Genomic DNA, 27,067 nt, shown 5'->3' with positions numbered 1-27,067 from the left:
ACTGGATTTGAAGATGTACAAATTTTTTTGTATTGCCTGCTAGTTTGACAACTGATACAAAATTAAGAACAATGCAATACAAGATAATGAATAATTTGATTCTCATTAATTCATGGCTTGTTTGAATATAATGGAAAAAGATGACTCAAGAAAATCCTCATCAGTAATACAGGTACCGGTAATCATTGTTTACACATAATTGCCCATTCACTCGATTTACATGCTTTTCAATGGGAAAACTGGCGGTTGATTAAATGAGCTTGCGCCGGTGTTAAAAAATGTCACTTGTGTTTGTTGCTGAGAATTCTGTGCGTATGGTACGAGTCAACAATCTGAGCCCCGGATATGAATCTGCAGTATTTTCTTCGAGTGGAATGAAATTAAGATCAAACTGATGGATATTTTCTGAGATAAAAGGTATTTATTCAAAAAGATGGCTAGAAAAAATCAACAGCTTGTTGGAAAAATGCATTCACGTGCGCTTTGTATTGTCAATGGAGGGTGGAGGGGGGGGGGGGGGGGTCGGTTTCAATGTACAGTAAGTCTCTCACTAATCATCAACCACCTATTTTTAGATCGACCACCCTCGTGCAATGGCTTTCTCGCGTATAGAACCAAAAATACGCGTGGGATGGGGCGCAATATGCTGGAACATTCGAACATGAATACAAATCAAGAAAAATTAGGGGGATAGGTCTACACGTAAATAACCTGAGGAAACAGGAGGAAAAAGAATTGAAGAAAATCCTCATTAGTAATAGACGTAATTATTGTTAACACTTGCTTATTCACTGGATTTACATGCTTTTCAATGGTAAAACGGGCGGTCGATTAAAATAATGAGCTTGCGCCGGTGAACAGTGAAAAATGTCACTTGTGTTTGTCGCCGAGAACTCCAAGCGTACGGTAGGACTAGGAGTCAACAATCTGAGCCCGGGATATGAATCTGCGGTATTTTCTGTCTCGAGTGGAATGAAATTAAGGTGAAAATGAGGGATATTTTCTAAGATCGGGCCTACAAGGTATTCATTCAAAAAGTGGTCGATGAGTGGTAGGTCCAACTCAGTTCGGGAAACCCACTCACAAGGGGGGCCCCTCCTTATAAGTAACCCGTCCCCCTTATAAGTAACCCCGTCCCCCTTATAAGTAACCCCCGGGGCACCCCTTATAAGGAGTCTCCACGCTTTTTTGCAATGCAACGCGAAAATGAAAGGACTGCGGCAATTTGCTTGATTATGTCCATAAAGCTTCACAAGTTTCCTAGTTACTCACGAAATTTGAGCAAAATCGGTTTGAGGCATCATATCTAAAATCATGGATTTAAATGCGATGTCAAACGACCCATGCGAATGCTGAAATGCGAGCGATTACTGGCGTGAGTGTCGCCAGGCGCGGCGGCGCGGCAATGCTTTCGGAGTGCAGACGTGGCGACTGAGTGACGTACTCAGTCGCCACGTCTGCACTCAAGCATTGCCGTGCCGCCGCGCCTGGCGACACTCACGCCAGTAATCGCTCGCATTTCAGCATTCGCATGGGTCGTTTGACATCGCATTTAAATCCATGATTTTAGATATGATGCCTCAAACCGATTTTGCTCAAATTTCGTGAGTAACTAGGAAACTTGTAAAGCTTTATGGACATAATCAAGCGAATTGCCGCAGTCCTTTCATTTTCGCGTTGCATTGCAAAAAAGCGTGGAGACTCCTTATAAGGGGTGCCCCGGGGGTTACTTATAAGGGGGACGGGGTTACTTATAGGGGGGACGGGTTACTTATAAGGAGGGGCCCCCCTTGTGAGTGGGTTTCCCGAACTGAACTATAAAATACAGGGCAACCGAGTGCAGAAAAAATAACACCCCACGCGTTCAAAGCCGCCATCTAAAGCACGTACCATAGTTATGGGTAAACTCAGCATAGCGGGTAAACTTGGCCCCCAGCGCGAGGTTACAACTACCTATAATGCGCGCACTGGGGGCCGAGTTTACTCGCTATGCCGAGTTTACCCATAACTACGGTACCTCAGATCGCATTTTCAGAGCGCTAAGCTTTTGTGAATCCGGAGTATTTTCTCCACATGCGAGTCAAATTTCAGGCAAATTGTGAGATTTTTCACATTTTTACTGATCGAAAAACAATAACATTAGTCTAGTAGGTGGTCGATGTGTTGGACACCCAACCATACCGGACTCCGGAGGTGGTAGTTCTTTATGCCTGCTTGTCAGTGTAACGTTAGATCTAACATTAGAATTCAAAGAATGATATGGATGCTACACAGTTGTTGATAATAGATAAAGGAGCCTCAACTCATAGCAGTATGATCAGCTCTCGAGGATTCAGAGTCACTGGTAGCTGGGTCCAGTGCATGCAGAGGGCTGTGTATGGTCTGTGACTGTACTGCACTGTGGACAACGTGGTCTGAGTATAAAACCCTTGTTTGGCCTTGTGCCCTTGCTTGTGCCACTGCCACTACAGTATAAACCAGTTGTGGGTTGTACACACGAAAACTAGTGTTAGGCCGTATAGCACAGACATCACATAGTCTGAGATCCCACTCCCAGGGACCAAATAAATACTTTGTCAAAAAGCTATCTACGTCTGTGATGTCATTGCCAACTCATGAGCATCATTGCCCATCAAAGAATTTGAGACATTATTGTCTATTCGGATCTCAAGTCATGGTACAGAATAGCACAACTCAGTCAGAATCAGATGGTCTCTCGAGATTCAATCAAAACATGTCTCACAACTGAGACATTAACCAAATCATTGTATTGAAAGAACGTTCAGACATCTTGTTACGTCCAGACTTACCCTTCCCAAAAATTCTCACTCCCCTCCGGCGTGGTAAGAATATCATACACTAGATATTTCAACGTGCAGGGCAACATCAGCTTCCGACGATAGGCGAGAAGCAAGATGGCGAGAGAGACCAATCCAACAGCCATACAACGTTACACAGACAAGCCATAGCCGCCACGAGTGTAGCAGGCATAACTGCACTTCGGATCGCCCTTTTCTGTACAACGCAGGGGGTATCCGCCATAAGCGAATCCGCAGTTTCGGTTATCTTCGGCGACACTTTCGGCCATTCGGAAGGCTCAGCTTTGAACGGATGATCTAGGTAGACGGAGACCAGAAACCTTTCAAAAGTAATCTTTGGTTTTGTGAAATCTCGCTGATCACTTGCGTAATATTAGTTACTAAAGGCTCCATCATTACTCATGTCAAATTAGCACCGTTACATCTATCAAGTCTGGGCAAAAAATGAAATAAGATAAAATAAACATCGGATAGAGGCATAGAGCATAAAAAGTGCGGTACCGATAACTATTCTATCTTCGATCAGGCCTATAACTGGTATCACATTTTCTTTTACGTAACTGGAGCGTCACATGGATTTACTTCTTCTTCTTCTTCTTCTGAAAGTGCATCCTTCATAGCTGAAGATCAGCGCACTGCAGAGTGGTGTGATTTTATCGACTCAATATGAATTCATATATATATTCAGGTCGAATATTTTGCACAACATTTCCGAACTGCAGCAAAAGCCCTGATAAATTACTTGTGAATGAACACTGCGGCATTACGACTGATGATGTCTGAAAATTTGCACTGCATCAAAGGCAAGAAACTACAAGAATATCGGATACAAACTTCTAGCTTTTTTTTCTTCACTACCATTAACAATAACTCGTAAGTACTTATGTGTTTTTTCAGTGTCATTTCCAACTTCTTCTTTTTTCTACATCGTGTTGTAGAATAACCATTGTGCAGAAACTGCATAATTACAGTTCAAGGAATGTAATTTAAAAAGTGCAATGCAAAAGAAAAAAAAATGAATGTAGCATGAAAATGGATGCAAAGACTATACACCCCTCCCTGCAAGGCTATATAGGGCCTAGTAGGTCCCTATTTGCTTACCGTCCCCGCGGCCCAGCAAGGGCAGTTCTTTTATTGCAATGAGGTGACTCCATGCCTTCAATATATAGGCTTCAAACATTTTATAGACCAAACTTCCATCTTCGAAATGGACCTGAAAGTCTATGGATCTGTCTCCCCCCCCCCTCCCCGCCCATAGTCATTCTGTGTGATGCGCATTACCAATTTCTGTTCGACGAAAGGAAAGAGAGCCTATATGCCCTATATTTTAGGACTCAACTGAATCCCGAAAAGGTGTTGAAATATATGGTGTTTTTCATATCAGGACTTTTCTTTTCTGAAATATCTTTATTGAGAAGAAGTTTTCAAATATTTCCTCAACAATCCTGAAATAGGGTCAAAACAGGGTTAGTTTCAACCCACCGAAAAAAAGAAATCCACAATATTTAGTGCGGCTTTTTGGTGTTTTCCCGATTCTCCTGCATGGATTGCACGGATTGCACATACAGTCATATACGCTGCAAAGCACACCTATATCACTGCCTATTCTGGCCTTTTTTTTTTCTTTTTTTCTTTTTTGCAGGGGGTATAGGTGCTATACCAATGTCTTTTATTCTCTGTTATAAATATTCAGCATGAGAAAGTCTCTATCCCCGAGTGTCCATGCAAGTGCTGAAATTATGATAGACACTCTTCGCCTATCGTACGGACTCTTCCTTCATTTTAGAGCTAATTTCGATATCTTTCCTTTCTTTAAGCATGTAATAGGTGGCAATTTTGATGGTTTTTTTTTTCAAAAGGCCCATGGTAGGGATCACAAAAATTGACTCGTTAGTATCATCTCAGAATTTAGAACAAGCATAAATTATATATATATATATATATATATATATATATATATATATATATATATACTCTTAAAAAAAAACCCGAATGAAGATAATACATTCACTCTTGAAGGAGTGAAAACAAAAAAAAAAGTAAATTTGGAGTGAAATTGGAGCGAATTTCGAGTGAAAATGTTCATTTTCACTCATTTTGGTGTGACCTCAGGGATCACTCGGAGTTCCATGGAGTGATCCCTGACGTCACTCTAAAACGAGTGAAAATGAACATTTTTACTTGAAATTCACTCCAATTTCACTCTAAATTCACTCTTTTTTGTATTCACTCCCTCAAGAGTGAAAATTTTCACTCGAATTTTTTAGAGAGTATATGTATATAAATATATATAATTATACATATATATATATGATTATATATGCATATATATATATATATATATATATATATATATGTTGAAACAAGGAATAGAAAACTGACCAGAAACAAATAATAGATAGCGAAAACTTTGAGTAAAGAAAATGAAAACCCGATGAACACCCATTTTCTTTGCTCAAAGTTTTCGCTATCTTATAAATATATATATATAATGCCATGGTTGACAGTGATGGGGGCCGAGGTATGGAATTGGTTAGGGTCGTTAGGATAGCACCTCTTTTTTCTTCTTTTTTTTTTTTTTTTTTTTTTTTTTTAGTGTTCCATATTCCACATTTTCGCACAGGATCTATATTCTCTATATTTGATTTATAAAACAAAAAGTTTTACCACAACAGTCAATTCAAGATAAAAAGAATACAAATGTATAAAGACATATATTAATGATGACATTTATTTTGTGTAACATGAGGATCCTGCTAGAAAGCAAAGATTGCAGGATGAGAGATTCCAAAGTTAGGCTTAAGCGTTTAGTACAATACTTCAAGCTGGATAGTAACGTCAATCAGAGAAAATGGTGGGAGTTTCACCTACGAACTTAAATCAGTGTTGTATTGTATGAATCACAATTACACACTAAAAATTACTGATAAGGCGATGAACCCGCCCCATTTCCACTGACCTGCACAAATATTTCCACCAGATTTTTAATTACTTTGTTAATCGAAACAAAGAAACAATTCTGTAATTGTTGTGTTTTCTTAACCCATTATGCGTTGGACACCTATAGTAATGGTGAGTTATGTATAAGGAAAAAGAGATTGCCAAAATGTGATTCACAGAAAAAAAAAAGAAGACAGTATTGTGATCAAAAGGGGGATCTGTTGTATAGGTATTAACATTGTCACCTCGCGTGTGGTCGGTGTGGAAAATACGGCTGGGTTCCACGAAAACATGGCAGGGGCGGATCTAGGAATTCTGTAAAGAGGGGCGTCTTTGCAAAATCAAAGATGGAAGGGTACACGTCCCCCATTTTTTCTTTTTATTTCTTTTGTTTAAACAAAAATAAAGGGGCGCACGCCCGGTGCGCTCCCCCTGGACCCGCCACTTCATGGGAAACTTAATATTATTTTCACAATTTAAATTTTTCTAAATTCCCGTCCATTATGTAACCAGTGGCGGATGGGGGGAGGGGGTGATGACATCATCGGCTCACTCACTTGCCTACTAGTATTCACATCAACTGCTCCAATACCGTTTTGCCTAAAAAACAAACAAAAACAAAAACAAAACAAAACAAAACAAAACAAAACAAAAACAAAGTTGCGGTCAAATTTCAATTGAGATCGTATAGTTTTGGTTGAGACTCAACTTTAGGTTTTATCATTTTTTGGTGAGATAGTGAGAAACCTCCTGTAATATGAAAGAGCATGTAATTCCAAGAGGGACCCAATGTTTATTTGATGAAAATTGGTTTCGAAATGGCCGAGATATCCAAAACAACGCGATCCTAATAAAGTGTGGGATACTACATTCTATTACGATCGTTTTGTTTTATTCTGTTTTTGGATGTTTCAGCTATTCCAAACCCAATTTGTATGGAATAAACTTTGAATTCTTCTTAAAATGGTATGCTCTCAGGGGCGGATCCAGGAATTCTGTAAAGTGTGGGGGGGGGGGGGCGTGACTAATATTTCTGGTGCCACTGCCGGGTTTCATTTCATCGTTTTTCTTTTCATTTCTTTTTATTTCTTTTGTTTTTTACGAAAAATAAAGGGTGGTTCGCCACTGGCTCTGAATTATTCCTGAGCTTTTCTTGGTATCTCGCAAAAAAAAAGAAGGAGAAGAAGTTAAAGACCAATTTTCATCTCTACCAATACTGTACCATTTAATGTTCACTTCAAGGGTCAATGCGCCCTCAGTCACACCCCTCCTCTGCCTTCTCGCTTCTCCTCCGACTTTTTTTTTTTTTGGTATACTGGTAGCACCCCCCCCCCCCCCCCCCCCCCCCCCCCCGTCCAAAATAAGGGGTGGCGGACCACGATACCGATTCTAGATCAGTGAACCACATTTTCCGTAGACTCTGAACTTGGCAAAAATCACCTGACAGTCTAACCAAACCTATGTCAAAAGGAGACAGGGGCTCGCCAGTTTAGATCCTGGACAAATGTCATAACCACTGGATTGACGTCTGTGGGAATTGTGGGTATGCGCCATCCTTCTCTTTAATCCTTCCATCCTTCCTTTTAAAAGCTCTTCGCTTTTAAAATACAGTACATTGTACGCTTTGTACGTGTAATAATAAACTAAAAATGAAAATTAAATTTAAAAAAGTCTAGAATGTAGACTACGCATGTGCCGCCTTGCGCATGCCCACATCTCCGTCCGCGTGCAAGCTATCCGCCATATTAGATTGGAAAGCTGTGTGTGGTGCGTGCGTGTGGAAGGGTTCCCTGAAATCGTCGAGCTTTCGTTTTGACAATCACCTTAGTTTTTCAACAAGCACAATGTGAGTACATTTACTAAGTGATTTGTAGATGATCTATGAATATAAGTATGATCTATACAATCATAGCTATCAACTGATCCTTAAATAAAAGTGTTTGCATGATGGGCTGTTCTATAATGAAATTGCGTTTGAGAGTTGCAAGCGGAATGCCGCGTCTCTACGTAGCGTGTTTCATATGCACAGATCAGAATGCGATGTGGATGTGTGAGAGAGAGTTGACTCTGAGTTTTGGCAGAACGCACCAACTGACATAAGTCTAATAAGTCTAAGTCTTTAGTCTAATCTTCCATGCTGCTACATAACTGTGACTTTTAAGAATATCTAACGTTATGTTTGTAGTCCTGTAAATCAAAATGCTACATTGTACATGTATCTTCACCTTCCTCATGTTCCTGGTGGTGTTGCCCTCTTTGCTCTGGCCTCTCGGACAATCCAGGCCTCGCGCCTCAGCCCAGGCCCGGCCTCGGGGCGCAGGGATACAGATGAAGCCATCCACTCAGTCAAAATGACACATTTTTATTTATTTGATGAGCAGAATGGTGTTTTATCATTATTCTTGGCCTAGATCTACCCCTGGAAACAGAGCGCCCATCAAAACACCCGTGTTTTGATGGGCGCTCTGCATCGGTTGATTGAATTTAGCCTAAAACTCGATTTTTGAAAAAAAAAAACAGATTGGATTTTTTCTTCTTTTCATCATGGATAGTGGACATGTGTGTGTAACAAAAAATCACCGTGCAAAGTTGCGACAATTTATACGTCCGATGTGAGATGAATAAAAGTGAATAGGGGGCCTCATGAGGCGTTCCCCGCGGGCCTCATGAGGCGTGGGGGCGGTCCTCATGAGGCGGGGCAGTCCTCGTACGCGGGAGCGGTCCTTATGAGTGGGTTTCCCGGACTGTTATATTAGCAGGGCTGCCAACTCTCATGCATTGAGCGTGAGACTCACGCATTTTGGTCCTTTCTCACTCTAAAACTTTATTGCGTTTGCATGCATTTCTATTGATCTCACTCATTTTGACTCTAAATTATAGCATTGGCCTATGGGAGTCTCACTCTCAACTAGTTTCCAGTGTTGGCAGCCCTGTATTAGATATTGCTCTCCTATTGACTCGCTGGTTTGTCCTTTACATGTATATTGAACAATATCACATTATTAATATCAGACATGTTTGTTGGTCTATGAGGTTAATGTAGTATTCATACATTGTACCGGTTCTTTGCTCTTCCTTCCTTAGACAATGTCAAGCAGTAGAGTGTATGTTGGTAGGTTAAGCTACCAAGCCAGAGAACGAGATGTTGAGCGCTTCTTCAGAGGGTTCGGAAGAATACGAGAAATCAACTTGAAGAATGGATTTGGTTTTGTGGTAAGTAGTGATAAGATTTGCTTGTGTGGTTTACCACTGTTTTTTTTTTTTTTTTTTTTTTTTTTTTTGTAGGCATAAATGTGTTGATAAAAAGTTCAAATGAGATCATGTTCAAAGCAATTCTCACAATCACATGTTGCAAGTGGATTGGTTGGCTTGTTGATGAAAAATTAGAAATTTGAAGAAGAAAAAAGTTTGAGGGTTGGAAAAGTTGAGAGTGCATGTTTATCCCCCCCCCCAAAAAAAAAAGAAAAAAAAAAGAAAGATGTGATGGTATATTTTTACAAAGATTGCATACTGCTGGGTAGGTGGTGTGTGTATTTAAAGGTTTATTACACAGTAGTTCGTGCTACATGGGGAAAGTGACTTCGCATGAAACTCTCATACTATTATAAGAGACATCAAGTTTGGTCCTCTTGTCCTCATGATAACCACCCCCCCCCCCCCCAATCAGCCACACCCTGCCATCAATAACTATACTGTAACAATTTTTATATAATTCGATAAGAAACTTCTCTCTGTTCTGTGCAGTAGCATTAGAGAGGATGCTCACATGTCAGTGATGATGTTTCAAAAATCCACTAAGCTTAAAACAATCCCTTTGTCTTAAAACTTGTTTTCTTGCATCAGGAATTTGAAGACTACAGAGATGCTGATGATGCTGTTTATGATTTGAATGGCAAAGAGCTATGTGGAGAAAGGTTTGTATACTTCATATTGAGTAATCTATTGATATTGTACTGACTTTTAAAAATGTAATCAGTGTTTTAGGTCAATATACAGTACTCAATATTCTTTTTTTTTTTCATGTTATTTGTTTGTAGTAATTGTGCTGCCCTGTTGCAAAATCATTTCAACTTTGATAAGCTACAAATGTAAAATTTGGTTTTGAATTCATCGAAAGGGGGTATTTGGTATAGATGTGCAAGACCCTGGACTTGTGAGAATATGAGAACATTGTGGCCTTGTCAAATTGTAGTGTGATAACGACCAATATCAGTTCACGTCAAAAACTTTTAATCTCCGTATCTATTGTGTTTATACCAATGTTAATACTGGGTCTGTTCTTCCATGGATTGGTCAGTTTTGTCAGATTTTGTGCTCTGAAATCAACATGGAATAAACTTTAGCATACATGTCCATTAATTCTTCACCATCCAATTTACAGCACCCAAGTCTTGGGGTAAAGTAAGCAAGACTCTGACCTATAATTGTGAGTTCCAGTATATGGAATAATGCAATAACCACATAAAGCACACTTAATTCTAGGTCATCCATAGTAATCAGTAGAAATTGCACATTGTAGTCAGAGTCAATATAGAGCATGGAACAGAACACTTGTAAGCTGCCAATCAGGGCTTGAGTGAGGTGTAGAGAGTCCCTATTGGGTGGGGGGAGGACTGGTTGAACAATGACCTAAAGTGCATGAATATAGTACTTTAGTTTGCATAGAATGACTGAGACAATATTAATACTTGCTAGTGCATGATAGATATTAAGCAGAAGTGCATTCTAAATTTTTGAAGATGAAAGTTCTGACACCATATATGGTCGTGTGACTTTGTTAATGACCACTAGGCAGGATCACTGAAAGACAACACAATGGAACATCGTGGTCAAGTGTTATCCATTTGCCTAAAACATGAAGGGAATGCTTGGAAGGGTGGATAGTGCTCTTGAGGAATTGCCCATTTTCCAAATTAACCACTTGTTGGGTAGTTTCTGGATTCAAGGGAGGGATGTGTAACAATGAGTGAAATGACTAAGTATATAATTTTGTGTCTCAAGTAAATGTAAACGTCTAATGTAAATAAATGTGGTTTATTCGTTTGTATCATTTTTGAGACATGTAAATAACTGTCAAATTAGAGTAGCATGTAATCCTGGATATTTTGTTTTCGTCAGGGTTATTATAGAGCATGCAAGGGGTCCAGCGCGTGGCCGGGATGACTACAGGTATGGTTACAGAAGGAGAGGAGGTATTGACAAGTGAGTAGCCATTGTTTGCCAAACCGCTTGTGCCATTCCTTAATGTTTTTTTTTTTCTTCCTCTTTTGTATTTTTACAAGTCATCAAGTTTCCTTGTTCCATTCTCATTTGCATGAAAGTCAGGGTGCTTTCCACCTTTCTCAGATTCGGCTGTGCTCATCTTGGGCCTTCATACAAACCAGAAGCTCTTCAAGTCTGGATGATGAGATATGAATTTGCCAAAATTTGGTTGAGAGATTACATTTTTTTTTTCTTCGCGATTTGTTCCCCCTCCATCACATTCAGGTACTAGTATTTCATTTTGAAGGAATCTTCATGTTTTTGATAGGTGCATAGAAAATGATGCATATGAGATTTGCAAAGGTTGCATAACTGAAAAAAAAAAATCATCTAATTTGATATAGTAATGTGAAGTACATACTGTGAGTTGACACCAGTTCGTGGGAACCACAGCAGATTCTTTCCTTGCATGAAGCACTTCCAGATAGTACTGATTGATAGAGTCACTTGCCATGAAAGAACACATGTATTCTTTGTAAGAACAGGTTATTGGCTATCCGTAAGTACCAATCCCTTAAAAGACTTGTTAGGAGACTCCAGTTCGAGTTCATTCAGTTTTACATGCATGAAAGTGATTGTTACAAGAATCAAGTATATTAGTTTCTTGCTTTGGACACTTGTGATTATAGAACCTAATCAGTCAACTTCTCTTTGGGTCATCTTTTTTTTTTTCCTTTTTTTTTTTAAAGTTTAACCTAGTTTTCTGTAGAGTTCTTCAGATGCATGGTGGTCGTAGCATGTTTGTCTATTACATCTTTAACAATGATCTGCAAATGTCTTAAGCTCCAAGATGAAGGCATGATGCCTCACCAGGAACTTATGCACAGAATTGTGCACAGGAGGTTCAGTTTTCTGAAAAGCAACTTTATCATGGTGTACTTTAGCAGGTATGTGGCAAGTGAAGTGCTCGGGAGGGTTAGGTAGTGATCAGCGGGCAAAAGTACAAAGTGATCAGTCTACGTTTACTTGAGTAAATGACTGTTGAAGAAACATGACACAGGGAATTGCTGCAGTGGGATTATGTTTCTTCATGACACCGTCACCCAGCCTACAATGGTACAAATGCATGTTTCCAAATTTGTATACTCATAAATTGTTGCAATGTGGCAAGACAATGGCAGACACCTACTCATTTGTCAACTCCTCCATGAATGACAGCTTGTTTTGAAGGCAGGGTAGAGTATTGCCAGTGGTCACTCGCACACACACACACACTTCAAGCATAAAACAACAAGGACCACAAAAACAAAAACAATTGGACTTTATTACTACAGGATTATCAGAATTTATGTATTATTTGATGACAGATATCTCGCAAAGAGCAACAGAAAGATATTTAGAGCTGATGGAAGTGCATCATTGATAGATAGAGCAAAGAAAAAAAATGTGTCATAAGTGCAACAACTGGAAAAAAAAATGCTTAGACCAAGGCAAAACTCTACTTTGTTACTGGTGTGAAGTGTTGTTGATATTTGTTACACTTTTTCTTTTCTTTTTTAATCGCTGCATATTTGTAATAGATTAGGATTTTTTTTTTAAACCAATCTCATCTACCAGAAATCCTTTTGTTTATTAAAAAATGTCTGTATTTTTAGGGTAAGAAAAAAAAAAACCCAATTGTTATGAAATGTTATGACAGTTGCAGTCGTTGCTGAGCAGTTATTCATGTTGGTAATGTATAACAAGAATTTACTCTCAATACATGACTTTGTTATACCCCGCAAAATGTTTTCTCAAATTCTCAATACATAAAGTGATATTTTTATGTATGTTGAAAAAGTGCTTTGTTTCATCCTACAAGTGTGATACAATATGTGATATGCATACTTATTTGATGTCCACACTAGCAGAAGAAACAAGGGAACTTTCGTAAAAGAGCAAATTCTTGTGATTGTAGGCTATTCCATGAGTAACCCCCATGTATAGGTACTGATAGTACTACTGGAAATTTTCTTTAAGACATATTACATCACATACAGCAAAAACAAAAGTGCTGAGAATGTATGATTGTGTGCATCATGTCATTTTGTATCTTTTGTGATGATTTCAAACCATGTATTGTATTTACTCCAATACCACAGGTTCGGGGGATCTAGGAGCTCGCAAAGGCAAGAATTTATATTTGTATCAATGATACATTTGATTCACTTCAGCTTTGCACTTCAACTCCACCACACTACTGTATAAGTGGTTATTTTCGCGAGGGTTTAATTTTCGCGAATTTAACAACACGCGAAAATGTCGCCATACACTTGAGTAACAATTCATGCAAGATAGTGTTGGTGTCAATTCGCGAAAACAATATCTCGCGAAAATGTCTGTGACCTTCTAATTCGCGAAAATATCTGTACGCGAAAATAACAGCTTATACAGTACATAACATATCAAAAGCCTCATGCCACTTATCCCTTGTTGCCTGACAGGGCAAAACAGATGGTATTCCACACTGCATGTTGACAAAATATATATATTTAGCAAACTTACAGAAGGTATAATTTTGTAAAATACATATATATGCACATCGGCTTGAAGGCGGTGCATGAAATAACAGTTGATATTGGTAACTTGTGGGAGTATTCTTGCTGTATTTATCCAGCCTTCACACTTCTGGCCTCAAACTTTGCTCTTTTGACAACTGAGTTGATATATATTCCACATGCATTGGCTTACCTTAGCTTTTCTTACCAAAAGTTGGTAAAGTGCTTCACTCAAAATTGCATCATAAAGAGTGGTAAAAGAGTTAAACTAATTTTTTTTTTCCCGTTTTTTTTTTTCTAAGTGCTGGTATGTAGTAGAATCTCATGTTGAGTTGCTAGATAAGCCTACTGTAAAAGTGGATATTTTTAGGCGACTAATTTTTCACACGGCAGGGTAAGAAGAATTTTGCATGTTTCTGATTCCGCGGAATTGAGACATCAATTACTGGAACATATAGCAAGCAAAAATATTTGCGTGCTTTTATTTTTGCACTAGTTTCTTGTGCGAAATGCAAAAAAAAATTTCCACAGCGCGAAAATTTCCACTTTTATAGTATAGCTTGTATCTTTACTTACAATCAATCTATTTATGTACATATTTATTTATTTATTTATTTATTTATTTATTTATTTATTTATTTATTTATTTATTTATCTTTCTATCTATCTATCTTTATTTATTTGCTTTCTCATGACTCGTGAGTGTTGTATTCTGAAATGTAACTCTCGTACTCTCTCTCTCTCTCTCTCTCTGTCTTTCTCTCACACATACACATGGCATTAAAGAGACGTAGCATTAACTGGCAGCTTCCTCAACTAGGTTCTTAGAAGAGATCGATTGTGATCTCAGTACTAGGGAATGAATGTGTGTGTGCGCGCATTGATTTCACATTTAAAGTGCCAAAAGCTATAACATTTTTGTTTCACATGCAATACACGCTAGATCAGAAAAACAATAATGCATCTTATTGTCTGTGATGTACATAAAGCGTACTAGTGTGATCTCTAAGGACAGTGAAATAAACACATATAGAACTTTCCACCATTAATGAACTTGCAAATTCAAATGGATTTTTAACGTTGATGAAAATTGGCCTGCCTACTTTCAGGAAGGTTTCTTTTCTCTGTACAAATTATTCCTAGGTAAAATCATCTCTTAGATTGACAGTCATCGTGGCTGTAAAAGGCGTCAATTGCTTTTCAAGTATTTTTTTTTTGAACATTTTGAAAAGGATGTGTATTTACATGCTTACAGTAGACTCCCATTAAAACAAAGTGCTTGGAACCGGCAGTTTTCTTTCGTTATATCGAAATGTTGTTATAACAGAACAAATAAGAACATAGAGCTGATAATGTTGGAGCCTAAATTTTCACTTCGTCTTAACTGGAATTTTGTTACAACCGTGTTCGATATAACAGGAGCGCACTGTACTTACATGCTGTGTGGTATGCTCGAGCTCTTTCCAATTCTTTAATGTGAGCTCCTCTTACCATACCTGCAGATACGGACCGCCTGTCCGAACAGAGCATCGCATTGTGGTCGAGAACCTCTCCAGCAGAGTCAGCTGGCAGGTACGTTGATGTGTTGGCTAGTAGCATTAATGTTCATGTTTGAAATACATCCTCTGACAGCCATATAACAATTAATTACCTTCTCATGTATCTCTAGTGGCAGGCATATGTGTGCAAAAGAACGACAGTTGTAGCAGGTACTTCTTTGAATATGAAAATTGCTGTCTTTGTGAACCCACTGTTTCTATGTAAATGTTTTTTTATACATCTATTTGGATGTATGATTTTTATCATAAATGAACAAGTACCAGTAAACTAAAGATAATTGCTTAAATGAATAATGCTACCATATTATATCCTCTCTTCAGAGCTCTTAATGCCTTTGGAGATGACAGGGTTCTAATTACTGGCTAAAGGCTCTGGGGCTTGGCTGGGCCGTGAGGTGCAGGCTCTCTCACGAGGTCTCACTGATGTGTGTCTCTAAAGCTCGCTAAAGAAAGAGGTTGGGCGAGGTGAAGCATCCCACAACCCTGTGGGACGCCCCCTATGCTCTGGAATGGCGTCCCAAGCACTCACACTGCGTCCCGGTTTGAGATGTAAAGGCATCTGCCATCCCCTTGGTCAGATGACAGCCAATCTGATGACCTGGTGGCAAGCTGCCTAAGGCTTGCACTGCACACATGAAGGGAATAAAGAAAATAATGAAAAGAAAGAAAGAAAAAAGATGTGGCGTCCCCAAATCTGCATCTGGAATTTTTGATTAGGTTGATCTGGCAAATTAAATATGCAAAGGCAAGAGCTGGTCTCGGCTCTTTCACTGTGGCAAGACACCTATGGCTGGTGGCTAAAGAGGTCTGGTTGCAAGGGGCTGACTGTCTGTGGTCCGTGTGACCGGGGGACTGGCTGGCTGCCCGGCTGTGGCGCTCTCACTGTGGCGTGGAAAACAAGCTATAGTTTAAGGATGGCCTGGTATCGGTTTGAGCAGTCCGACCAGCTGTGGTAGAAGGTATAGTAGTATGTCACACGTACAGCCACTGAAATGTGAAATGGTGTGTGGAGTAGCAAGAATGCACAGTTCAATTTTTTACAACAAAGTCCCTCACAAATGATATGTTTCTGTGCCTCCTCATATTATACAGGCGACTCCCATTATGGCAAAGACATCTGGACCTGCAGGTTTTGTTTTTGTTATTTTTTTTTTTATTGGGGGGGGGGGGATGGGGGTTGGCGTTATATCAGAAATTTGTTAAAGCCAAACAGTGGAGTGTGTAAAGATGTATAGACGATAAATTTGAGACCTGTGTAAGATTTTTATGGGGAGTCTTTTACTACAAAAATCCTGTTTCACAACTCACTTAATAACCCCCTCCATGATCTAGAAGCAAATGGTTGATTTATTATGCACAGATTTTCAAAAAGAAAAGAAAAGAAGAAGATACTTAGAGACTGTACATTCTTGCCTCAGTCAGACATGTGCGTATGTGTTTTTATGTGTCTTCATGTGTTGTGTGTGTATGTGCGCTTGTGCCTTTAAAACTAGGTTTTCCTAGGGAATGACAGGGTGAAGGGTGTTGGTGATACAGTGAGAGATGGAACTCAACACATCTTGTTTACCCAAACCACATGTTTGCACAAATGAGCTGAGGGCCAGCAGCCTGGATGTAGCATCTCTTCTGGATTCCTGGTTTCTGGGGTTGGACCATCGCCGCCTGCAACTGCCTGAATTCTTCCAGACGTTCTCTCCCTTCATTCCAGTTTACTAATTGTCCACATTCTCTCTTGTCATTAGTTCCTGGGGATAGGGTGTGTATGTATGAATTAAATGAATTGTTCAAGTAGACACATTGAAAGAAAATGGTTTGATACAGTTACAATGTCTTCCTGGGAGATGCAGAAGGACGTATTGTTTGTTAGAGTTGCATGTTACATGATATATTTTTCCTCATCTGTGAACTACCAATCGTGTAAAAGCAATTGTGCATGACTAGTGTGCATGATCAAGATATTTCAAGAAGTTTCAGCTTTGACAGAACGAGGAAAAGTTGACTTCCAGATGCCTAACATTGTCTTGCTCCTCTTGTGTTGTTGCTCTTTGGTAGGATTTGAAGGATTACATGCGACAGGCTGGTGAAGTGACTTTCGCGGATGCTCACAAACAGCACAAAAATGAAGGGTAAGTTTGAACAGTTAACTTGCAAAAAAGTTACGTGATGTGTGGAGCTTCTTGCACATTTGTGATATACAGTGGACTCCCGTTATAACGAAGTCCTGGGGACCAGCAGTTTTCTTTCGTAATATCGGAATTTCGTTATAACTGAACAAATAAAACAATATAAATTCTTAAAACGGATAATATTGCGGCCTGAATCTTTACTTCGTTGTAACCGGAATTTTGTTATAACCGTGTTCGTTAAAATGGGAGTGCACTGTAGTTGTATTTGTTGAAAGGTATACCAAAGGGTGAGTAAAAGTTGGTAGTAAGTCGTCATCGTAACATGGTAGCTTGTGGAAAACATTGACAAGCTATTGTCAAGGTTTGTGGCATTGCTGGCATAGATATCATAATTTCATTTGTGTTGTTTGGTTTAATTTTTTTAGAGGAATAAATGTGATTTTTCTTTGTTGTTTACCCAGACAAGTAAACTTCCGTTAGCTTGGATAGTCTGTATCATCTTTAATGGTACATCTTAATGGGTATACGTTTTTGTTTGATTTGATTGGAGAAAATTGATAGTAGTGACATGAAGACAAGGACCAGGATTGCAATTTAGGTAAGACATCACAGGCAAAAACACATGAGATGCCAGATAAACACTAATCAGCGTTCGCAAAGTTTTGATTTTCTTTTAACAGCTCTAGCCAACATTACTGCTCTGATACTTCAAGAGTCTTGTGATTGTGAATATGGGGGGAATAGATTTTCATCAGTGGTCAAATTCCAAAGCGGAAGATGATATTAAATGCACTTGGTTCCAAGTGTGTGGATTCAAAAGCCAATCTTTTTATGCCTCCGCAACGAAGTGGCCGGAGGCATTATGTTTTCGGGTCGTCCGTCCGTCCGTCCGTGTACGGACGTCCGTACGTCCGTCCGTCCGTACGTCCGTCCGTCCCGTTTTGTTTTTGTCGATATCTCAAGAACCGTGTGGTGGTTTTACATCAAACTTGGTTTGAGGGTATATCCTTGGGAGATAATACTTTGTGTCTATTTTAGGGTCACAGGGTCAAAGGTCAAAGGTCACAGGTTATTTTGTGGGAAAAAAAATGAAATTTCATGTTTTTCTCCATATCTCGCAAATGGTTCAAGGTATCTTCATGGAACTTAGTATATATGCTTGTACCGATGGACAGTGATTATCTAGGGAAGTTGGGGGTCATCGGTCAAAGGTCAGGGGGGTCAAAGGTCAAGGTCAACTCCTCAAAATATCACTACTTTCCTTAAAATGCAATATGCCTGAAGGTTTTTTTTTTCAAAACTTGATGTATGGCATGTATTACCCAATATATATTTTTGGGGAAGTTTCTTGCCCAAAGGTCAAAGGTCAAAAGGTAAAAGGTCAAGTGAAAGTGCGAAATTGCACTTTTTCCTCCATATCTCGAAAGTAACTCAAGGTATCATGAAACTTACATATTTAAGCATGTTCAACCTAACAGTGATTCTCTTTGGAACTGTGAGGTCAAAGGTCAAAGGCCAGGTTTAGATAATGCTATTTTCCCATTTGATACTGAAATTATACTCTTTCTCAATACCTTGAAAATTACTCAATGCATAAACTTATAAAAGGGTCAAAAGTCAAGTAAAAATCATCAGTCCCCCAAATACCTGCACTCTGACATTTTAATCATTCATCCAATTGAACCTAGTTCTAGGAAAGTGAACATTCAGCACATTTGTGTCAAACCTGTCATTTTAATATTTTGCCAATTGTGTGAAACTGTCATCACACATTGTCAAGACATTGTACTATAGACCTATTAGGAGAACCATGCATTATGGCGGAGGCATATCAGTAGCCGTAGCGATATATCTAGTTTTTTAGTCATTCTTTACTAAGGTAACAAGATATTTTTTTGACATTTCCTGTAGGATTGTGGAGTTTGCCACCTACAGTGACATGAAGAATGCAGTGGAGAAGCTTGACGGCACAGAGATCAACGGGCGTCGAATCAGACTGGTTGAAGACAGACCCTCATCAAGGAGGCGGTAAGTTTTGGTCGTCCAAGATATTTTATCCATTTTGAATTTAACCATTGAAGAAAAGAGATATCTTTGAATTGTGTAGGGGGTTTTCAATTATCCAAAGCAACATTGACAATTTGAACCTCCACAACCTGACCACCTCCACCCCCCCCCCCCCCCCAAAAAAAAAACTGATTGGGGTAGCATAATATTGTGCCGTGCATTCAATTCTATTGTCTTTAGTTATCCCAGGTCAAAAGGTTCAAGATTGTGATCATTTGACATTTGGTGTGTGACTTGCCATAACTAGTATCATATGTAGGAGTTGTTGTCAGAACCTCAGGGGCTTTTGTGGGAACTATGGCAAGTGTACAATATGGAAATGAAGTAATTCTTGTTGCATGATTTGGCTGCCAGGAATCCAGGTATGTGGAGCAGGGTTTTCTTAGTGTTATTAGAGAATCTGGGCAACTCATGCAGAGAGATTCCACATGAAGCTGTAACAAATGTTTCAAATGTCTCTTTGTTTCTTTTCTTGACCACAGTAGTTCAAGGAGCCGCTCCCGCTCCCGCTCTCGCTCCAGGCACCGCTCCAGGACTCCCCGCAGCAAGAGCCGATCAAGGAGCCGCTCCAGGTCTCGATCCCGTTCCCGTTCCCGCTCTCGCAAGTCCAGGAGCCGGAGCAAGAGTCTGCGCAAGAGCAGGAGCAGATCCATCTCGCCCAAGAATGGCAGCCGCAGCCGCTCAGTTAGCAAATCACCTCGTGATCGCCGCAGCCCATCGCCCATTGAGCAGAATAACAAGGGAGGCTCAAGGTCTAGGTCCCCTACCCCTCGTGACGATGATTAGAAGAAAGAAAGGGGGGAAAGAAGTTGTTTGCAAGCTGCCACATTTGAGAAATCTGGCAATCTCTCATAACCTCGGGGGCTATTTTTCACTCAGAGTAGTCAACTTCTGTTTGAAGTTACAGTACAGTGAACTGGAAATGGTTGTACATCTAAATTTTGACGATTTCTTTTTTAAAATCTGTACATTTATAATGTAACTCGTGAATGTGCATGCTCAACATTGGTTTTCTTCTGGGAGTTCAGAATGATTTAAAGATCAAGCAGAAAAAGATTATCATTAGAATGGGCTTTTGTGTTTGATATGCTTCAGATTTACATGAGAATGGAGGAAAGAATTCTGTCATGAAGGGAAAGTTTGTTTTGTTTTTCCCCTCAATTTTTACACATTGGTGTTACTTGTCTCGTGGGTATGTGTGACAAAGTACTAAGTTTTACAAATTAATTTCGGTCACATCAAGGCTGATCAAGAATGCAAATGTTATATATGTCTCATGTATAGTCACATATTTCATACTATTCACCATTTTCTTTGTTTTTTATGCATTCCTGTGAACATGTGTGGAAAAGTGTTTGGAAGGTTTTTTTGTTTTCTTTCACATGAAGGGAATTCTTCAGAAGATGACTTCTACTCGGACTGGATACCAGACTATCCCCAAGATCTTGTAAATTTTTCGAAATTCTGAATATCATTGTTATTGGCAACAGGATTAAGTCAGTGGTTTTTTCACAGGATAATAATGTCTGCTCATACTTTAGCACTAAAGGATCACCCAAAATTTGATTCAGTGCATAGACTTAAAGACAGCACATTACAAAGTAGTACATGTAGTGATGAATAGGTAAGCACTGGCATACCTGACACATTGTAATGGAAGTGGAATACTGCTGCAGGAAAATCACAAAGATCTGGCCATTACAGATGGATTCAGATTGTACTTTATGTCATGTCAGTAGATTTTAAGTGAATTCTTTGTAAGTTTGTTCTCCTGACCAACCCCAAGTAAGTTGTGTGTATTTTGTGTATTTTAGTAAAAAAAAAAGTTTTCATGTCAAATAAAAGAGAGAAAGCACAGTTATGGGACCATTTCAGCGACAGTGCTTTTTTTTAATCGATAAAGTGATATATCTATTGGATGGTATAGTTTTGGTTGAGACGTGTTTACAGATTTTTTTATTTTTGTTTTGTCTTGGTGAGATAATGAGAAACCTCATGAAATATGAAAGAGCATGTAATTTGAAGAAGAATTCAATGTTTATGTGATAAAAATCGGTTTTGAAATGGCTGAGATATACAAAATAAAACGATCCTAATAAAAGATGGGACCGCTTTGTTTTACCTTGTTTTTGGATATCTCAACCATTTCAAAACCAATTTTAATCAAATGAACTGTGCATCCCTCTTAGAATGGTATGCTTTGTAGCATTTCATAAGTAGTTTCTTAGTATCTCGCAAAAAGTTAAAAACTCAATCCTCATCTCCACCAATACTATACCGTCCCTTTAACCATCTTTGTTCGTGTGTTTTGTGTGTGTGTGTGTGTGTGTGTGTGGTGCAGAAGAGTCTTAAACTGAAAAATGTATTTAAAGCCTGTACTCTGCCATTCCTTAAATTTTCCCTTTCCATTTCCTTTTATGGAGTACTAGTACCACTTTAACGCTTGAATTTGCTCTCCTATCCAAGTTAATCCTTGATATTCTCCATAGTCGGTTTTTATTCAAACCTCTGAACTCGTTGCCTGCCATTCTCCTGGATGACTTTGTCCTTGATCCATATAAGGCAGTCTAGTTCCTTGTATACCTGCACAAAGGTTGTGGATCCTGGAACCCTATCTTTTCTCATGTTCTTTGCCGTTCACACTTGTGGAGGTATTTGGAATGCACTACATCTTTCAATCTTTCATTTTGTTAATTCCTGTTCATAGGTTTCCTTTTGTGTCCAATCTCGTCAGTGTTACCATGACCATCATGTGAAAACAAAGTTTCAGGCAAATCCAAAACCTACATCACTATATTATGCTCTATCTGCTCCAAAGTGATGAATTCTGATGCAAATGAATATTTGTAACCAGTTATATAGAATGGATGTGTGTGGGTGTGTGTGTGTGTGTGTGTGTGTTCATATTTAAAGAATTGAAGGCCCCCATCTTGCATAGTGCCACCAGACCAGCACAGAAACACTTTCCTAGGGCTAGAAGTTCTCCCTATTGGTAATTTAATCATCCACGCAATATATACACTCGGCAAAAAAAGAAAAAGAGAAAGTGAACACTTTTTTCAAGTTCATATTTCTTGTAGAATATTTGGCTAAAAGTCAGTGTATTACATGTTTTCCTTGTTTTCCTCTTCCAAGGCACAAAAGTAGAAATGACAAAAATGAACCAAGTTGTCATTCATGCATAAGTGCTCTTTCATGTAACAATGAGAACAAAAGACAAATGTAACAATGAAATACATGAAATAAGTTGCAAAAATAAACCTTTGATTTCTGTATCTTCGAAGCTCAAGATCAATAAAGGCTGAAGATAATGGGTGAAAATCAACATTTAAATGAAATAAGGAACAATATTAACATCCGAAAAACATGAACTCGAAAAAGTGTTTACTTTCTTTTTTGTTGAGTGTAAATGTACAGGATGCTCCTGTTACAACAAACTTTCATGTACACTGTATGAAGAATTTTTGTCAAAAATATTAAGATTATTTGAATTTTTGGTGCAAAATTTCTTTCACAACGAACACAAAAGTCTTGTTACAAGACACTTCTCAGGTCCACTGAAAAGAAGAACAGGAGGAAGATGCTTCAAACAACCACTGTAAAAATTTGAATCCCTATAAACGATGTTAGGTATTGTTAAATACACAAAATGTGAACAATAGTTATAATAAGTTTCCAGACTAAACCGTCTACAGTTCGGTTTAATGAGAAATATATTGATATCTCCTTATATTTTAGGCTTTATTGCAAAAATTTTGTATCGTAGGATGTTTTGTGATACAACGGACCTACACAAAAACTAAAATATGCATCAAATGTGATATCTTGAACATTTTTTAAGTCACTGCTCCCAAAGGTAAACGGGACCTTCAAACGATGTACATGTATCAAAATGTTGATCTGTCACAAAATTGCTTGGAGAAACGAGCATTTACAGAGCATCTCTGCATGGGCACACATTTTACATTTCATTGTGCTCAATTACTAGTAACTCCCTGTGCCACAAGCCACTTCCAAGAAGAACTTGTGTCGGCTAATCTAACCCTGAAGAGAATGGAGTGAGGAGGAAAGACAAGTGGAATGGTGAAGGTATGCCTGTATCAGTAGGTTAGCACCCAAGATTGTAAACAGCTAACATAAACACTTCTATGATTCACTTCCCTTTTAAATTTTTGATCAATGTTTAAAGAGGCCAATCCACCCCCAAAATAGATAAAACTCGAGAGGAAAGAGAGAAAAAGAAATCCCTACCGAGCTTTCCAAAATGACGAAAATCAGATAAGAAATAAGGAAGATACAACATTTTGGAATTTCACATTTTTTGGAAAACATTTCTTGACCAGTCCTGATGAATATTCAAATGATGATGTCATGCCCTCAAAATGTTTCATGTGATGTTATACCAGTATATGAAATTCAGAAAATTTTTTATTTTAGGTAATACATGTATAGGCAAAAGCATATTCCCATAAGAAAGTAATATCAGAGCTACATTTATACAGCTAAAATATGTGATTTTTTGTTATACCTGTATCTGAAACAAGAAATTGTGATAGTATGACATCATCAGTTTGCTGATTAGAATACTAGTTACACATGTATTCATAATGCCTGGTCAGGAAGTATTTTCCTAAAAATTTTGAAATTTCATAATGTCATAACTTCTTATTTCTTATCTGATTTTGATCATTTTTGCACTGTTCTGCAGGGAATTTTTTCCCTTTCTTGTGAAATTGGACAAATTTTGAAGTGGATTTCTTCTTTAAAATTCATGTTTGTCTTACACTCTGTTTTCACCCATTCTCATACAAGCTTTCTAAATTTTGTGCTCATTTTGTACTCTATATAACTTTAAAAATACAGTACAAACTCTAAACACTCTCAGGGACAGTGATCTGATGCTCACTAGGCTGGTTGTTTAGGAATGATGCATACTTTAATAGAAATGCTCTCTTGTCAAAGCAATGCATGTACATGGGGTGCACGTCACGAGACCGACACCCACGAGTCATACAGCCCACTAGTCATACAGCTCACAAGTCATACAGCCCACTAGTCATACAGCTCACAAGTCATACAGCCCATTAGTTCTACACTAAGCTAACGAGGCCCGTGAGACCGACACATTAAGCCCTGTGCTGTATCTGTCGAACTCGTGGGCTGTTTTTACCTAGTGTCGAACTCATGGGCTTTATTTGCCTAGTGTTGAACTCATGGGCTGTATGACTCGTGAGCTGTATGACTCGTGAACCTGTTTTCAGTGTCGAACTCGTGGGCTGTATGACTCGTGGGTGTAGATCTAGTGGGATGACCCGTGTACCTGGTACATGTACATGTATATTCACACCAGCAATAAGCACACACAACCTCTCTGCAGCAAGGAGCATGGGTACAAAGGATAGATTTTCGTTTCTTCCATAACACCCCTCTAGCAGCCAGTACACTGTACAGGAATCGGTTTTGCAAAGGCGTATAACTTCAATTCCTGTAATTGCTGATACATGTATTGTGTTCGATTGTAATGCAACTTCTAGCTGCCATTCTGTCTTTTAAATTCACTATTAATGCATGTCATTGTGGACATTCCTTTGCACTCGGTCTTCTATACCTATGTGTTTTTCATGCACTGGATTGGTGTAGTGATATACATGTATGTACATGTACAGTGCGTATCAAAAAAAAAAAAGGTAATCCAACTTGGGAGGGCTTCTATTTTTTAATTGTCAGCTATGGGGAGCTCAATGTTAGTTGTATGGAAAGGGGAACTCTTCCTCTTTCCATTGATACTTAATTATGCTGACAAACGTCATGCATGACTGAGCACATGACAAATTGCACTTTTTCCAAGTTTGCGTGTTATTGTGAAGGAACAATGCATATCTCACTGCATGGATGAGATTTGTCAATGAAAGTGTGCAAATCATCAGGCCAGCCTGCACGACTGCAGATTCGTGTTTATGGTTTCTTCTAACCTTTTTATGGTTCATAACTTTCAACATGGCCACGTTGTCGATAACTTGGTCCTTCTCATAAAGACTAAGACATCATCCATTTTTCTCTCTTCATACTGAAGACATGGTTTGTCACTGAGAGCTATGTGTTGATTATGAACAGAGAAAAATCGACTGTGTGGGTTGGCCTCTGTGGGAGCGACCAAGTTATTGGGCAGATGGCCATGTTATAGGTTATATGGACCATAGTGTTAGAAAAAACCCCTAAACACAAACCTGCATTCCTACATGCTGGCCTACTTGGCATTTCATTGACAGATCTCATCCATGCAGTGAAACATGCACTGTTCCTTCACAATAACATGCAAACTTGGAAAAAGTGCAATTTGCTCAGTCATGCATGACATTTGTGGACATAATTAGGTATCAATGGAAAGAGAAAGAGTTCCCCTTTCCATACAACTAACATTGAGTTCTCCATAGCTGACAATTATGAAAAAGTAGCCCTCCAAAGTTGGGTTACCTTTTTTTTTAGATACACATTGTATAATAGTGTGACACTACTCGCGTAAGCATATTAGACACATACTGCATACGCCATATACATTTGTATTCAGCGATTCTGTTTTTGTGTGAGGGTGAATAGGGACTCTGCAAAATTTTGGGGGAGTACTTGAATTTGCAATTGTAGAGTACAGTAATGAACACAGAAATGTATGCATGCATCACGCAGCATTCATGTCTCGATCAGAGTTAATATTTTTGTGGGTTGCTAAATTCATGAATAGCACCAAACTCATGAATTTACAAAAATAAACAAATGCGAAATACATGTATATGGCATATACAGTGGACTCCTGTTATAACAAAGTCCTTGGGACCGGCAACTTTCTTTCGTTATATTGACATTTCGTTATAACCAAACAAATAAACAGTAAAGAACAAAGAGCGGCTACTTTTGCGGCCTGAAATTTTAATTAGTTGTAACCGGAATTTCATTATAACCGCATACGTTATAACGGGAGTGCACTGTACAGTAATCATCCCAGTCTACCAAGCATTATGTTAACAACATCACACTCACCAAAACAAAAAAGAAAAGAAAAAAAAAAGAAAGAAGTAAAAAATTGAGGAACATACAAAAGTGAAGAACTTTATTCACAGATTTACAATGTCGCACATGATACAATGTACTTTAATGGGACCAGGTCTGATGACTTTCACATTGATGTATTTTGAATGAAAGAAACAAAGATACCGCTCTTAAACCTAAATAAAAAGAGATACAAAATTGACCTTTGCGTATATAATACAGTTCCCCATGTCAAGACTGAGGAATTAAACATAAAGGATAGTCAACTTAATAAGGTTTAAAGGGACTGTACAGTACTGGTTGAGGTGAGGATTCAGGTTTATAACATTTTTTTGGTGAGATAATGAGAAACTTCTTATGAAATATGAAAAAGCATGTAATTTCAAAAAAAGCGTTCCTAATTAATTTGACAGGCCACGACTTTTCTTAGGATCTCTTTGTTTTAACTTGTTATTAGATATCTCAGTCATTTCAAAACCGATTTTCATCAAATAAACTTTTGATTCCCCTTAGAATGCTTTTTAACATTTCATACAGTGGTTTCTAAATTTCTTGCAAAACGTTACAAGCTGAATCCTCACCTCAACCAGTACTGTACAGTCCCTTTAACCCTAATCAGGCTGGGCTTTTTTCGCTATGCTATATTATTATTTTATATTAATTAATTATTGTAATTTATGCATAAAATCAGTTTTGGGCTCTAAATCACTTATTAATGCTCCAATTAAGCTAATTTCTTTTTAAAAATGTTTCTTGTATCATTCTTCTGAGAC

General features: G+C 38.5%; 2 protein-coding genes across 4 annotated transcripts in view; one reads left to right on the top strand and one right to left on the bottom strand.

Annotated features, from left to right (window-relative positions):
- Window positions 1-2,981, bottom strand: part of LOC139734620 (chromatin-remodeling ATPase INO80-like) — a 107,254-nt gene extending 104,273 nt beyond the window's left edge. Inside the window, exon 1 of the mRNA XM_071645404.1 lies at window positions 2,811-2,981. The gene's annotated coding sequence lies outside the window, so the exon portion shown is untranslated. The remainder of the gene's footprint in view (window positions 1-2,810) is intronic.
- A 4,534-nt stretch (window positions 2,982-7,515) lies between these two features.
- On the top strand, window positions 7,516-21,108 carry LOC139734591 (serine/arginine-rich splicing factor 6-like). Of its 3 annotated transcripts, none has more exons than XM_071645378.1 (9): window positions 7,516-7,605; window positions 8,844-8,972; window positions 9,603-9,673; window positions 10,878-10,928; window positions 13,103-13,129; window positions 15,001-15,070; window positions 17,110-17,183; window positions 19,095-19,211; window positions 19,733-21,108. In XM_071645378.1, the coding sequence occupies exons 2-9, from the start codon at window positions 8,847-8,849 to the stop codon at window positions 20,034-20,036; spliced, it is 840 nt and encodes a 279-aa protein (XP_071501479.1). In that variant the 5' UTR covers window positions 7,516-7,605; window positions 8,844-8,846; the 3' UTR covers window positions 20,037-21,108. The 3 variants fall into 3 exon arrangements, with proteins under 3 accessions (XP_071501479.1, XP_071501478.1, XP_071501477.1); XM_071645377.1 differs by having other exon boundaries at window positions 10,878-10,961; window positions 19,736-21,108; XM_071645376.1 differs by having other exon boundaries at window positions 10,878-10,961.
- The last annotated feature ends 5,959 nt before the right edge of the window (window positions 21,109-27,067 follow it).

The sequence above is a fragment of the Diadema antillarum genome, unplaced genomic scaffold, assembly GCF_040938485.1.
Source record: "Diadema antillarum isolate AM-2024a unplaced genomic scaffold, OU_Dant_1.0 seq00000533_RagTag, whole genome shotgun sequence".
Classification (NCBI taxonomy): Eukaryota; Metazoa; Echinodermata; class Echinoidea; order Diadematoida; family Diadematidae; genus Diadema; species Diadema antillarum.
The sequence above is the reverse complement of the archived record's forward strand: the minus strand, read 5'-3'. Positions and strand labels throughout refer to the sequence as shown.

Bases quoted from the DNA above. Each gene is read 5' to 3' on its own strand.
- LOC139734591 (XM_071645376.1), top strand. From the start codon at position 8,847: ATGTCAAGCAGTAGAGTGTATGTTGGTAGGTTAAGCTACCAAGCCAGA. The intron at 13,130-15,000 runs GCAAGAATTTAT...CCATACCTGCAG, and splicing joins GGATCTAGGAGCTCGCAAAG to ATACGGACCGCCTGTCCGAA. The intron at 19,212-19,732 runs GTAAGTTTTGGT...TCTTGACCACAG, and splicing joins AGACCCTCATCAAGGAGGCG to TAGTTCAAGGAGCCGCTCCC.